The sequence below is a fragment of the Hydra vulgaris genome, chromosome 01 (genome assembly GCF_038396675.1).
Source record: "Hydra vulgaris chromosome 01, alternate assembly HydraT2T_AEP".
Lineage (NCBI taxonomy): Eukaryota > Metazoa > Cnidaria > Hydrozoa > Anthoathecata > Hydridae > Hydra > Hydra vulgaris.
Window position 1 is genome coordinate 42,430,172 of NC_088920.1, and position 16,795 is coordinate 42,446,966.

The following is a 16,795-nucleotide window of genomic DNA, read 5'->3' on the forward strand; positions in this document are numbered from 1 at the left end:
CAGTAAAAAGACATAAGTAGAATCTGATTGAATCTGTACGTTGTTATGATTATACTACACCAGCGGTGTGTAAAGCTATCAAGTATGATAACTTTACACACCGTCAGACAGGAGAATGAGTTTTGTTAGATGGAGCGAGAGATGATAGATCTTAGAGCAGCAACAATGATAATATAACAATTTAATAAAAAAGAGAGAGATGCAACTCTGTAATAATGGGATAGTGGCTCAAACTTGCCAGAAATAGCAGGTCCAACTACATTTACACTAAGTCTTTGGACTTTCTCGAGAAGAGAAAGGGAATCTTTAGAAGAACAAGCTCAAATATGACAACAGTATTCCATATAGGGACAAGTAAGAGACTTTTAGAGGAAGAGAATAGAATTAGGAGTAACAAAATGGTGAGCATGAAAAATAGAGGCAACTTTAAGCAGATGCAAACTTTGCAATGGATTGTATAAACAAATTCCATGAGGTCTGTAGAAAAAGATAATCAAAGAAAATGTAAAGCAGAGGACTGAAAGAAAGCATCGCCATTCATCAATACAGAAATATAACAGTAGAGCATTTCCAAAAAATCACGCACGGAAACTCATATATGTTTTGTCTATTATTTTCATAATAATAAAACTGGAGATCTTTAATTTGTTCTCATTTAATTCTAACCTATATAAATATTTTGTAAACGAAAAATGGTATACTTTAGTAATGTTAACAAAGAATAAATTAGGTTGGAAATGGAATCACGCACAGAGCAGAAAAACTCAAATTTTAGTTACTAGATAAATAAGCTTTAATTCCTCAAAAAATATAAGTTTCAGCATTATATATTTTTAAAAAAATGATGTTTTAAACATTAGTAAAGCTTTCCAGAAAGTTACAGGACTGCACTATGTATCATAGAGTCATAGCAATCGTTTAAATGCAGTTCATGAATGATCACGCACGGAAGTTATGCACGGAAGTTGCGAATTTGTTAATTTCATGTAGATATTTTTAAGAAAATAAATTGCTTGTGAGTATGATTCTTATTTAGTATATTTTCAATGAGAAATGGCAGTTATCAATTATTTCTAACTAAAGTATAACGTTTTGAAAATTGTTATTTATTTTTGAACAGCAACTATATTATTTTGCAAAAAAAAAAAATGATTAAAATATATATATTTAATTTATTCAGGTAGCCTAAAATATGATAAAAATATTTTTGTTATAAATGCTTTTTAAGAAAATCATAATATTGTCAATACTTTTTTAAGTCCTGATTAAATTGAGACCACCCCAATAAAAGAAATAACTTTCCTGTTAAGTTTTTGAATAACTTTATTTCTACAGGTATGCCACTTTATTGTCTAAAATTTAAAATTGGTTGTGTAATTATGTTATTTAGAAATTTATTAAAACTTGACAATGGTACTCAAATGAAAGTTTATGCTCTTCAAAATAACTTTATTGATGCTGAGGTTTTAACAGTTGTTTCTGGTGATAAACAGATATTTTTTGTCGAGTTCAGTTGGCTCTATCTGATTGTAATTTTTTTTGTTCTGAAAATACATCAAGTCAAAGGTTTGATGGAGTTAGTGGGTATAAAAAAAAATCCTGTTTTTCTCATCGCCAAATATTAGTTGTGTGTTTAAGAACAGTATAATTTAAATTTCCAAAAGTTGGATTTACGAAATGACATAACTTTTGAATAAATCGATAAATGATATATAAACTATGTTTTATTTTTAAATATACCTAATTTATTAATGATTGTTGTTTTACCATTAAACAGATCATCTTTTACAAAAAAATTTAATAAAGTTAATTTTGTTACTGGAAATGAAATTTCTGTTCCTTTGCCTGCTGTTATAACTGATTTTAAAAAGGTATAATGTTATAATATATAACAAGTGACTTGCAATGTGTGTAAAGCTAGACTGTTATGCTAGCCGGCTATTTTTTATAACTAAAATTCTATTTTAAAAATGTTAAATGGTGAAGCAAAATTGCCAACCTTGCCAGCCAAGCGGTCTATTAAGTAGAGATATAACAGCATTTAGTCCCAAGTGGTTTTAACTAATGTATATCTAGGGTCTGTTGTCTAGCCTCTCATAACTATTTAGAAAACATTTTATAATTTTCTCTTGAACAGCTGCATAAGACACACCAGTAAATTCTGTCAGCCTTATAAGTAAAGACCTTTTTAAAATATTATAATTATTTCTGGTAATATTTAGTAGTGAAGTTATTGTTTTAATATTTTGTATTGATAGACAGATAAGCTTACCTTCCTGTTAGTGTTATTGTTAAAAATGATTATGGTTAGTTTCATTACTCTACCGAACTGCTATTAATCATAAAAAGCAAGTCAACATTTAATATTACTATAATAAAATTTGTTTAAATCATAAATCTTTGTGTTGTTAATAATTTTGCTCTTTGAGTAAGATTTTATAGTTGGCTTTATATTAAAGATCCCATTGAAAAAATTATATTATAATCCAGCCTTTATAGAATACTGTTGCCATATCTGGGGCGTTAATAAGTGTTGTTAATAATTTTGCTCTTTGAATAAGATTTTATAGTTTTTTAAGATTGATTCCATTGCAAAAATGCAATATCTTATAATAAAGTAATTTTTGTCAACATAATTATTTTAACATGTTTAATCATCGTTCATCTTTGTAAAAATTTTATAAAAATTTTAAGTTATTACAATATGGTTTTCTATATAATAAGCTGTGCTTGGTTATCCAATCCTGTAGTCAGCCGTATCCTGTAATGTTGGCTGTTACAACTGATTGTTTACTAAGATTGACAAATATTGACAAATGTCGTGTTTTAGTTAGGCTTTTTTTTAAACTTATTACAAAAATACATATATTTTATTTAGGCTACATATTTAACTTTATATATTTTAAACAAATTTGGTATAAAGATATATAAATTTAAGACTTACTGTTTTTATGAACTCTTTAAAAAGTTTTCCGCTAACACAAGTTTAAATAAATACTCTTTAAAAAATATATTTTTTTTTAACCTTTACAACCATTACCTATACAAAAATTGAATAAAGTTTCAAACAAACTAATTAGCTTAATGCGAAATCAAGTCAAATGCAAGGCAAAATATATTACAGATTTTTTACATTACATACTTTCGGCATTTTCAAAATATAAACCGGATAAGGCTAACAGTATTTTTTTTTGATGAATGAAACTGGAACTTCAATATTATAGGAGCCATAATAATTAATTAATACAATTTTAAATATATTCACTTTGTTATGCTATGTGCACATACAACACTCAAGCGAAAATAGTAAATAAAGTTCTCTAATGAGATCATTACTTTCTACTATTTTCTGTAACTTATTGAAAACTAATAAAGAATATGTGGGACTTGTGCATCAGATCTTTTATGACCCATATTACAGGTTTGGACTTTCTAGTTTTAATGATTTTAGTACAAATTTCATTAAAGAGACTATCATTGTCTAAAAAAGTCATCATTTATAAAATTGAAACATTTTTTTTAAATAGCATTTATTATAAAAAATGCATATATAATTTTTATAATATGAATAAAAAAAACAAACTATATACAACTTTAATTGATACTTTAAGCAAAAACTATTATCAGTAACTTGTTACTTTATTTAAAAGTCTTTCATTAGCATAAAAAGCATCAGTAAAGAAAAAAGTTTCAATCTTATTTATGTATAAATATAATATAAAATCTTTTTTATTCAGCACATTTTAAAAATGTTAACAGCTGTGGTCAAATCATAATAAAAAAATCTTATTTGCATGGTCATACAATGGCAGGCGATTGCACGCCTTCCTGACCAAGCCTGAAGTATACAGCTGTATTGTCAGCAAATAGAACCTCTTTAAACATAAGATTGTCAGAAAAATCATTATTTAAGATGAAAAACAATACAGGACAAAGTATAAGATGAAAAACAATAAAGGATAGAATATTGTTGTACCCTAGAAGTTACTAGGAATGAAGAAGAATGTAGACATTTGAATGATTTTGATACTGCAGTAAGAAAGAAATGATTTAATTATCTTAAATACTTTCCCAGATAAAGCAACCTTATGGAGAAGGCTAACATGCCAGCTTTTATCAAAACCCTTAAATATGTTAAGAGAGATAGCTCTAGCCTCCTTCTTACCATCTAAAAATCTTGTTTTCCAGCAGGTAGAAAACAAGATTTAGTCATTTATCAAATAGTTCGGAAAATATTGAGAGCTTCAAAGAACACTTTCATAAAAAAAAATGTCTGGACCACAAGCAGTAAAAGAGCTGAAGAGAGAAATAACTTTAGCAGCAAAAGCCAGAGTGATTTGGATGTCTAACAACGGATTAACTTCTTTTTCTGGAATTACAAGAAGAGTGTAGCTGTTAAACTCAAGAATTAAATTAGAGGAAAAGTTCTGTCTTATTCTTAGGAGAGGTTAAAAGATCAGACCCATGTATTAGAGATGGAACTTTAGATTTACCATTGTTAATAACACTGTTGAAGATAATGAGATAAAATATAAGATTTACTAACCTGAGAATATTGAAACTTAGCATCAGACAGCACCTTCTTAAATTGATTTCTTGAAATATTAAAAAGACAATTGTTCTCGAGAAAGTTGTTTTTGTGAAAAAGATTTGAAAAAAAAATGATTATAAAATAGAGCTGCACATTATTTTGATTTTGAATAATGAGGTTTGGCTTGAAAACAACAAATAAGAATAAATACGTTCATTGTGCTCACAAGTATGCAAAAGATCTAATTATAAATATCTATTATCACCATTTCATAAAGCATATAGTCCTCCATTTACCTTAATGTACCTCAGGATAATGTTACAATGATGCAATGTTGCAATTGATAATTATACAACCACGCATATTGCCATGAAACTTATGAATAATCTTTTATACAAAAGTTATTTGGGTTTGATTGATAATTGGTACACATTTTTTGACCTTTATAATAAACTTTTTAGTGAATAAAACTGATTGTGTTAGTACAGTAAGTAAAGATTGGAAAGGTATGCCAACTGGATTAATTTCCAAGAAGTTACAAACAGATGAGATGTTTGTTTAACTATAAGAAAATACAGATATTACATGTACTAAATGGAGAAATAAAAAAAAGGCATTTATTTATTGAGCACATGCATTAAAAATAGTATAATATCACAGAAGTATCTGGTAAAGCAAAGATTATATCTGCTGTTGTTGATTTATATAACAAAAACAAAAAATTGTTTTCCATTAGGAAAGAGCTACTCCAAAAAAAGTGTTAACAAGTTAATAAGGTATTACTACAAAATTCTTTGCAAACATTGACAGAAAAGAGATATTGCAATTAATAGTAAAATATTTAGAATGTTTATTAAATTCATCATTTTTACTTTATTTTATTTAAATTGGTTTCAAACGAGTTTCAAAAGAGTTTGCCTAACTTTGTTATGAGCTTTAATGAATTTCTAGAAATAAATAACACTTAGTGCATTAAGTGTCATCAATGAAACCTTAAATTTAGAAAAATTTTTACAAAACAAGCATATATAAATTTTGTCAAGAATTGTCTAATCATTAGCAGCTCAATAATTATAAACTGGCAATTCTTATAAGAAAAGTTTTTTAAAAATTTCTTTTGGGCTGAGAAATTTTTAAAAAACTTGATAAAATAAATGAGCAGCCTCCTTAACTGTAATGGCTCCGGAACCTGGAGAGAAGGCGAATCTCCGGAGCCTGGAGAGGAGATAAGTTTAATTTAAAAAATTAAACCATAAGAACCAACATTTTAATTTTTTTCTAAAGCCATAAGAACTAACAATTTCAAATTATTGCACATGTAAACATTTCTACTTAGAAAAAAAAATTATTTTTTTAAATCTCTGTAAAAAAGTGATTATATATATATATATATATATATATATATATATACATTTATATATATATATATATATATATATATATATATATATATATATATATATTTATATACATATATTTATATACAATATTTATATACACAACTTTTGGGATTTTCTAGACCTTGGTAAATCCTTAAAAATTATAGGATTCTAAAATTGTGAAACAATTTCTGCATTTTTGGTTTGTAATCAAAAGATGCAGAAATTGTGTTCGTAACAAATGTATATAAGTACTCCTTGTAACAAATTAGTAATTGAATTAAAAATATAGTTTTGAAACTTAAGTAAAAATATAGAGTAAAAAAGTGAAACTCAAAAAATAAACTCCACAATCACTTTTGAAATATCATAATTGTAAAATAATTTCAATAGGAGAAAACCTTAATAAGCTTCTCTGCTTCAAAAACACAAGGCAGAGAAGGTTCAGCTGCTATATAGGCTTGAATATAGCATAAAGTTACTTAGTTATAATAATGATTTAACCACACAAAAAATGATTATAATTATAAAATAATTCTTTAATAAAATTAAATTCTTTAATAAAATTGCATTTTTAGACATGAAGATGTCAACATATTACTAATACCACAATTATGACATGTAATATTTTAAATTTCAAAGTCCTAAATTTACTTTAAAAACTAATTTCAAAAAATGTTAAACTTTGCTATAAAGCCTTATACTTAACATAGTTAATCATTTAAAATATAAATTTTTGCACAACAGTGTCTAAACTTTTTTATTATCTAAATGTCTATTACTCTTTATCTTTTCCATAATTTAATTTCATCTAAATGAAAAATTCAAATACTTGATAAATAAATATATTTTATTGATAAGTTTTTTAGTTTTTTGACACCTAAAAATTTTTTATTTTGAAAATTTTCACAAAATAATATCCTAAAATTTGCAAATATATAAGCAGTATAATAAAAAATAACAAATATAAGTTGTTAATAACAACTCACTAATTGAACATTAATACTTGATAACTTGTCTGTAGAATTTTGCCTCAGTGAATCAATTCCATCAAGAAATGCTGACAATAGCATTTTATTTTTCATAAAAGCAAACTCTAAAAAAAAATTTGAAAAAAATTATGCAAGGTTCATTAAAAATTTATATTTTATATAACATCAAGAAGAAACCTGATAAGATGAAATAAAATTTGTTGTGCTTCTTGATAAAAACCAAACTCTTGTCAGTACTTCATTGACAAGACAAGTTGTCTTGTCAGTATTTCATTGACACTTTTGTTGAGATTTATTTGTTGGAGTTAATTATATCTTTATTATGCCTTAAAATTTCTGTTCTTTAAAAGTATTCCTTATTTCTTTAAAGAAATTGAGCATATTTATATTTAAAAGTTAACAAACCATAACAGTGTTTTATTAGGTACTATTTTTACCTGTTACCTGTAAAAACTGCTTTACTTTCTTTATTTGGGAATTTTATAAATTGAAATAATAAAATCAAGTTTGTTATTAAAAGTCTGAAAAGATTTATAAATTGTTTTTATAAATTTTAATGTCTACTGTACTTTATAAACAATAAATAAAGCAAGATGTGTTTCAAAATAAATTATATTCATCATATTGATTTTCAAATATCAGCTAGTGAACGACCAGGGTTGATATTTGACTGGGGCTGGAGCCTGGTTTGATAAAATACAAAGGCTCTATTTGTTAACAACTCATTTTTATACTCTTGTCTTGGCAAAAAATCTTCCCTTTTTGATTGCTTAGAACAAGCAGATGACTTTTAATATAATCTCTCTTCTGTACCAGCCTAAAGCTTGTTGCGGCTTATGGATTCAAATTTTGGACTTAAAATCTGCAATTTTTGTTAGACAACAAAACTTATTTATTTACTGCAAAAAAATATTGCAATAATGTTGGTATTCCTATATTGAATAACAACCCTCTTTTAGACAAAGTCTAAAAGCACATTGTAAATGTAATGCAGTCGTGGTGTAGTGGTAGAGCGCTTGTACCGAGTTGATGTACCGAGTTCCATCCCCACCACATTCCTGGTAGTCAATCTTGACAACCAAGACACAGCCTTGGCTGTCAAGATTCGTGTTTCAGAGTTATATAGTTGAGAGAGCGTTATAACCACAAATAAGTAGCCTCCTCGTCTGTAGAAGCGTTTTCAGCCATGAGGAGGTGAATTACCATTAAAAAAAATTATAATAATCTAGACCTGCTTTATCTGCCCAGCTTGAGCAATTCTTCCATTGCTCTAAGGTTGCATTTTTTTATTTTTTTTATAATTCACCTTCCCAAGGCTAAGAAGGCCACTACAGATGAGGAGGCTACTTGTGGTTATAACCCTCTCTTAACTCTTTAACTCCGAAACACGAACCTTGATGAACAAGGTCGCTGCGCGGAGAAACAAGTTGAGCGCGGTACTACCAGGGACGTGGTGGGTTTAAAAAAAGTCTCATTTTTAGCTGGGGGCGGGGCCCCGGTCACTTACTAATATCACCCCCCATATTTTTTTCTAAATTTTGCATGTCACAACCTGTTAATTGGAGAGAGAGGGCCATGATTACTAACCATTTAGTTTAATGTTACTGACAAAAATGGTAGTAGTTACTGACAATCCAGTTTGTTGTTACTAATAACTTACTTTTATCTAAATATTCTTACCTTTATATAAATTTAATAAATCTTTATTAGAATCATCAAAAGTCCTTTTTATGTGATCATACAAACTGTGATCTAATAAATGAGCTTCAATCCAAAAGTTTAACCTTTGCGTACTATCACAAGAATCCATGTTTTCTTTAGTAAAGTCAATCAAAAATTGTTCTGTCAGCATCTAAAAGCAAATACAAAGTAACAAGTATTAAAAATAGCAATAATTGATTAAGTACAAAGAAATTTCTTAGATATATTCTTAAAATAAGTTAGTAAAGTTTTTTTATTTTATTAAGTTCTACATATTTTATTTTATTAATTACATTTGGTCTAAACTGTTAAATAAGTACAGAAATTTCATAAAATTTGTAAAACAAATAATTTTAAAAAAAGTTTTTGCTAATTAATCATTATTTGTGGTTTGCTCACTTGATTAGAGCGCTAAGCAAAATGCAAAAAGCTGGACTGTTGAGCAACTCAAGTTAAAATCTGGCCACCCCTAATTTTGGTCAATAACTGATGCCACTTTGGGTTAGTCTATATGACTATGTGTGGCTGTTCCTATGATAACCCAACAGTATCTTTAGGTAAAAGAAACATTGTTTGGCAAAATATAACATGAAATTCTAATATATATATATAAAAAAATAAAGTTAAAAATATGTTTCTATAGTATATATGTATATATGTAGATACACAAACAAAGCTATACTAGTATACTATTTAATAAGCACATTTTTTTGTCACCATTTTTTCTGCCACCAGGAGTATTTAAAAATGAAAAAACCTTAAAATTAGTACTTATTTCTTAAAAAAAAAGCTTTGATGAATTCTTTATTTTATCTTTTAAAATTTTATTTTCAATTTTTCTTTTAAAATTTTCCCTTTATAACCTTTAATTTATAGAATGTACTGTTTAAGTTGGTTTTCACACTATTTTATGTTATTTTTCTGGTGCTTTCTGAAGCAAATTAGCTAGCAAATGAAGAAGATAAAAAAGATAACTTTAGTTTTTTTTTTTTTTTTTTTTTTTTTCAATACCTTCGCTTCCAACAAGGTTGAAGCTTATAGAGCAAGGTAACGATTGACAGATAACTTGAAAGATTGCAAATTATATGAATCAGGAAAGCAAGATGAAGGAAGCAAATTCCAAAGAACTGATATTTATTTATGCAACTTCTACTATTTCAGATGGTAAGTTATTCCATGCATTTACAACTCCATTTTGGGAAAAAGTGATATCTGAAGGTATTTATGCAAAAAGGTTTTTTCATTTTGAATTTGCGCTGTCGTAAATACGGACCTATATTTGATGTGTTTTGATATTTGTTTGTAACCCAATTTATTTTAGCTTCATAAGGTAAATTTTAAAGTGCTAGTTTGGTTGCTCTTTTTTGGATCATCTCAATTTTGTCTATGTCTTGTTGTAGGAATGGAGGCCATGCCTGGACCGCAAACTCAACATATGGACATTTGAATGTTGTATCATTTAAATATTTAAATGTTCTCTTTATGATACCTAACATTCTGTTTGCTTTGCTAGTTACTGAATCGACTTGTAAGTGCCATTTTAGATCCGATTGAACCATTATACCTAAATCACATTCAGCTTCTGTGTTACATAATGTATAATTGTAATTGCAATCAATATCAGCCATTATAAATGTAGCATTTGGATTTTTTTTCCTGATATGCATAATGCATTTTTTATAATTAAATTTTGTAAGCCAGATAGATGACCATGCCATTACCATTTTGAAAGCTTTCGAATTTTTTATAATGTTTATTATTTTACTATCATCAGCATAAAGTTTGGTAGGGTTTTTGACTTGATCTGGCAAATCATTAATGAAAATCAAAAACAACAGTGGTCCTAAAACTGATCCCTGTGGTACACCACTGATTACTGGTAGGCAATCTGAGACAGTGTCGCCGAGGATCACTCTATGTTTTCTGTTAGTTAAAAAGTTTTCTATCCATCTTAGATAATTTCTCATGATACCATATGATTTAAGTTAAGTGATCAAACGAGAGTGTGGTACTTTATCAAAAGCCTTTTCAAAGTCTAGATATAACATATCAATTGTGTGGCCATTTTCTAGTGCATCTGTTATGATATCAAGAGTTTCTAATAGGTTTGTTGTGCAGCTTTTATTTTTTCTGAACCCATGCTGATTTTCTTTTAATAAGCTGTTTTCTGTTAGATTATCCATAATTTTGTCTGGAATGATTCCAAAACTTTACATGAGATAGAGGTCAATGAGATCGGCCTGTAATTAAATGCATTGTTTGTATTACCTTTTTTAAAAATCGGGGTTATATTTGCTGATTTCCAGAGTTCAGGTAATTGTTTCTCAGTCAACAACTTTATATATATTAAATTTAATGGTTCACAGAGAGTACTATGACATTTACCTAAGACATATGGGCTTATCCCATCTACTCCAATGACTTTGTAAACATCTAATTTTTTTAATTTATTATCAATAGTTTGGCGAGTTATTCTATTGTTTATATCTAATTCTAGAATAATTCTAGCCTTCTGCAGCATATTTGATATGTTATGCTTATCTTCATTAACAAAAACTGAAGTGAAACTATTGTTTAAAATGTTTGCTATAGATTCTCTATTTGTTACAGTGTTAATATATTCATCAGACATTGAAACTATTCTTCCTTTAACTTTTTTGTTAGAATTAACATAACTGTAAAATAATTTGGAATCTTATTTTGATGTTTTAATTTTTAATTTTTTTTGTATTCAATACATTTTAACTTCACCATGTTTTTAACCAGTGTAGTGTAGTGAACTTAATAGTCTATAATTAATTCTAAGCCAACATTGAAGACTTTATTCTTCATATAATAATATGTAAACAAAAATATACAAACAGGTTAGTTTTAGTATACACATAATTAAACTCAACAAGGATAATAATAATTATAAGAATCAGTACATTCTACCATACTAAATAAACAAATTAAGTAAATAAGTTCAAATTGTTAAAATATAGTCATTTAAATATTTAGGAGGATTCCGGGATCTTCCTGAACAACAAAGGACTGATTCTTCAATAGAAATTCCATTAGGATTTGTTGGAGAGAGAGTAGAAAAGTTTTGAGATCTTTTTGGACGGAGAAGCTCAGGTGAAGGGATTGTATCAGGTTCATTGGAGTTATCTTTTTAGTTATTACTTCCGTCATTATCACTGATTATATCAGCCATTGGTGTGAGTTATCTTGTAGCAACAGTGGTCTCACATCAATCAGGCATTCTTACATGAGAATATTTACTATTAGCCTCTAAAAGCTCTTTAACTAGAAGTTCATTTTGCCAGAGAGTCGAACATGCCTTTTAAGCAATACAGGACCCGAATTAGTTAACCATGTAGGAACAGAGTGTCCATTAGAAGATTGTCAACTGAATCCAAACAATCATTTGTGAGGTGTAATATTAGTAGAAGTGCTAAGTAAGGAACGCATTGAATGAAGGACATCAGGTAAAACATGTTCCCAATTCATGGTAGGTAAATTCTTTGATTTGAGAGCAAGCAAAATTCCTTTCCAAATTATGCCATTGTATCTTTCACACTGACCATTACCCTGAGGATTATAAGGAGTTACTACTCAGGTTGACACCTCGAGAGTTAAGAAAATTGTGGAGCTCTGTAGACATGAAGCAAGTGCCTCGATCTGAATGTATATAAACTGGCATACTAAATAAAATGAAAAGTCGAGTTAAACATTTAATTACAGTTGAAGTAGAGATATCATGACAAGGAAATACAAAGGGAAATCTTGAAAACTCATCAACAACTATTAAAAAATATAATGTTGCTAGATAAAGACAGAATAGGTACTTTAAAATCCATGCTTAGTCGCTCAAAAGGTTGAGTAGATTTTAATAAAGTGTGGTTAAAATTCCTTACATAATATTTAGGTTTTAATTCAGCACAAATTTGACACAAAGAAATGGTTTTTTTTACATCATCAATTGAAAAAGGCAGATTTTTCGATTTTATAAAATGATACATTCTGGTGATTCCAGGGTGGCAAAGAGATTCATGTAGTTCTTTAAGAGAGGGTCCGTTTATAGTGATAGAGTAAAAAGATCTAGAAATGGCATCAGCAACAAAATTGTTACATCCAGGGCGATAAACTCTATCATAGCTGTATTAAGAAAGTTCTATCCTCCACCTCAGAACCTTGTCATTCCTAGTCGGTAACTAGAGTAAAATGCCAACCAACAAGGTAGTATTTCCATTTTTTCAGTAGGTAAAAGTTCGGGAGAAAAGAATACAACTGGTCTTCCAGCCTGATTAAGGGAAGCAGTTATGGCAAAATTGAAAGCACCAGTTTCCACCTCAAATGGTATACTTTCAGCAATAGCTTGTAGAGCTGATTGAGAGATTAATTCTTTCATTTCATTAAAACATTTAATAGCTTCAGTTGATAGTGGAAAGGTAGAAGTTAGAGATAAAGGATGAATTTTGTCAGAAAAATGTAAAGCTGGAGTAGTATGAGAACATACCAAGGACTTGACGGAGAGAAACACTATCAGTGGGAGCAGGCGTTTCAATTAATGGCTTTAAGCGATCTGGATCAGGAGAAAAAGAGCCACTTTTTATAATAAAACCTAGGAAGGTTATACACAAAGTAGACAATATAGACTTTTCTTCATTGAACGTAAACATTGCATCTTAGAAGCTTCAAGAAATTTTTCTAAATTGAAATCATGTTTATTTTTAGATGTACCACATACAAACAAGTTATCTAGATATACAAAGTGTCTTCTAATTTGTTTTATTGAATAAACTTATTTATGATTCTTTGAAATTGTGCAACAGCATTAGTGAGGCCAAAATGAATTCTTTTAAATTGGAAAAAATATGTCCATTGGACTCAAAGGCAGTATAATACTTGTCACTTTCTAGGATAGGTATTTGTTGATAAGCACTTTTTAAATCAAATGTGCTAAATAATGAATATTTTGCAACAGAGTTAACTAATTCATTGATGTTAGGTAAAGGGTAAGCATCAAGTACTGTAAAGCGATTTTATTGTATGTGAGCGTTTCTTATCTCTCTCATTCCTGGTAACAACTATTTGTGATCGCCAAGGAGAGTTACTGGGTTCAATGATATCTAGTTCCAAAAGTTGTTGCTCAATGAATGCTTTATCCTCTAAGTTGTATCGTCTAGAAGGTGAAGCAATCGGTCTACATTCTGGAGATAGAAAAGGGAAATGAGTGCTAGCTTTCATTGTAATATTTAGAGAACAGATTTTTAAAGAATCTTTATTACCACCATATTTGATATAAAGACTTTTGTACAACTAGAGAAAATCTCTACCAAGTATGATTTGTTCGCAAGAGTTGGGTATAACCAAAAAGTTAATATTAAAGTACTTCATACCAAATAAAGTTAGTTGAAACTTTACCTATAATATTCCTATTGACAAGATAAGGAAAAATCAGCCATAGATACTCTTTTATTAGAAGGGAGTATATTAATTTTTAAAGAGTCGCATAATGATTTGTTTATGTGTCAGAGCTTCCAGTATCAAGAAGAGCACTTACCTTGGCCCTAGCAATAAAGATATAAACAATAGAGTTGAGTGAGTTAATAGAAGAGCAAGTAATCGAGGCTAAACTTGGTGCATAGAAGTTAGCAGTAGCAGATGTGACAAATTTTTTGATGATTTACATACTTTCTTGAAATTTCCTTTCTTACCACAATTGTTACATTCTGTGTGTTTGGCAGGACATGATTGTCGAGGGTGATTTATACTTCCACAGAAATAACAAAGTCCACTAGGCTCATTATAAACTGAAGCAAGCTAAATAATACATTCAGAATGTTTTTTAATTGTAGCAACATTACTATACTCTGTATGTGAATACATTTTATTATTTTTTTAGCGTTTTCTAATGAACGAGCTTGTTTATAGGCTTCAGTAAGTTTATGTAATATGATGAGAACTTAGACCACTTATAAATGAATCGCGAATGTATTCTTCACAATCTTCATCAATATATTCTCCAGATGATTGCTTACGTGAAGCTAACTGATGTCTGGAAAATAATTCATTTTTAGGTTTTACAAATAAGTTTTCCAGGATTTGTCAGGAAAATGTCAGCAAAATAGTTGAACATGGAAGGAGATAAATAATTAATGAGGACATCTAATTTACCTTCTGTTTGTATAGTTTTCATGAAGTTTGTAAAAGTTCTAAACCAGTGTGACCATTCTTTAGAAGCTGGTGCAGAATTGGGATTGCTGTCAAACCATTCCGGTCTTAGATATTTATCCATTAAAATATGAAGAATAAATTTTATTGTAGTGAATTTAATAGTCTATAATTAATTCTAAGCCAACATAGATGGCTTTATTCTTCATATAGTAATATGTAAACTAAAATATACAAACAGGTTAGTTTTAGCATACACATAATTAAACTCAACAAGGATAATAAAAATTATAAGAATCAGCACAAACAGTTTACTTTGTATTTTGTCGTGTTTAACCAAAATGGGTGACTTGGATTTATTTGATATTAATTTGTTCCATGAGGTTGTTTTATGTATGATTTCAGTCTTAATTTTTTTGTCAATCTATGGTTTTGAAGCTATGCGTTATGGATTTTTTTAGGTATATAACTGTTAGATAGTTCGTGATATTTATTTACAAAGATTTTGTAACATTCATCAACATTTTTATTAAAGAAAAGATGTGAGCATTTTATACTATGGAATGAATTGTTCATTTCTTGATAATTTCCAGCTTTGTAGTTAAACTTTGATTTCCCATAGGAAGTTTTTGATGTAGTTGGTTTTTTAAAATGTAATTCCAATACAATATCTGATGTGCATTATTTGAATTGCTCAACGGTGGATTATAACCTATGATCGGAATAGGCTCTGGTGCATTAGTTAAAATCAAATCTAAGGTATTGCCTTCTGATGTTTGCCTGATATAAATGTTGGTTTTGTAACGTTTTGAGTCAAAAAGTTATCTAAATTGTCTATCATTTTTTAACACTATTTAAATATTTTCATTATTCCATTTTATATTTGGGTAATTGAAGTCTCCAGCTAAGAGTAAACCTAAATATTTGTTGCAATCAACACCTTTTTATGCTATATTTATTATTTTAATATTTTTTAGATTTGTAAGTACTGTAGCATCAGATGGATGATATATGGTACCAATCAAGATATTCTCATTTTCTGTTTTAATGACACACCAGACTTGTTCAACTATCATTTCTTCAGATGCTAGGTCATAAGGAGTATAAGCAATGTACTTATTTTTAACATAGATAGCTACACCTCCACCATGGCATTTAGTTGAGTTAGCTTTAGATCAATTGTTGTGAAAAATTATACCTATTTACATTAATGGTACTTGATAAGGTAAACCAAGTTTCAGTTACAATAAATATGTCAGGATTATACACTGCTACTTCTAACAAAAACAAATCAAATTTATTGTTTAGTGAAGTTGCATTCATATATCTACAACATAAATGATATTTGGGTATTGATTTGCATAACAATACTTGTGATTTAACATAATTAGATACAGGGTTACATGTTAAAGGGACAGCTAATACTGCAGGTTGATACAAATAAAATGATGGTTGCTATTGCTTTGTTTTTTTTATGAGTTTAACAATTTTGAAATTTTTTATAGTGTAGTAGTATTCATTGTTTTGACTTAGGCTAGCATTTAACAATTTAACTTCACTACGTAACTGCTTAATAAGATCTCTTTCGGATTCTGTCATATCTGAGTGAAATATATGTTGTTTATCTTGCTTTTGTTAATGTATGCAGCTTTTAATACACTTATTTTGCCTGATGCATTGTCTAACTCAATGATAACTGGTGGTATTTTCGAAGTGTCTCTTGTTTCGAGTCTGATTACTTTTTTTATTTTATCCTTGTCTGCATTTACTGAGTCAAAAATGTCTTTTACCATATCTTCGCCAGATTTTTTCTTGTCAATATTATCATGATTTTCTAATTTAACACCAAATATTATAATATATATATATATTTTTTATTATGTTCTTTTTCCTCATGTAGAACCGTGTTTATTATATTATTTTAGCCTTGATTTGCTTCAACTTTTCTTTTTACAACTTCACTCCAATTATTTGGATCTTTTGATTTATCTTGGCATAATTTATTTTCTAATTTATTCATCAAGATTTTTTAT

General features: G+C 28.4%; 1 protein-coding gene across 2 annotated transcripts in view; it reads right to left on the reverse strand.

The window, feature by feature from the left end:
* The window catches only part of LOC100210216 (run domain Beclin-1-interacting and cysteine-rich domain-containing protein), a 48,046-nt gene that overhangs the window by 29,019 nt on the left and 2,232 nt on the right, over nt 1-16,795 (reverse strand). For both annotated transcript variants that reach the window (XM_065788218.1, XM_065788219.1), the window contains exons 2-3: nt 8,583-8,754; nt 6,900-7,006 (exon numbers count right to left, since the gene is read on the reverse strand). In XM_065788218.1, the coding sequence (XP_065644290.1) occupies nt 6,900-7,006; nt 8,583-8,754 (279 nt within the window). The remainder of the gene's footprint in view (nt 1-6,899; nt 7,007-8,582; nt 8,755-16,795) is intronic.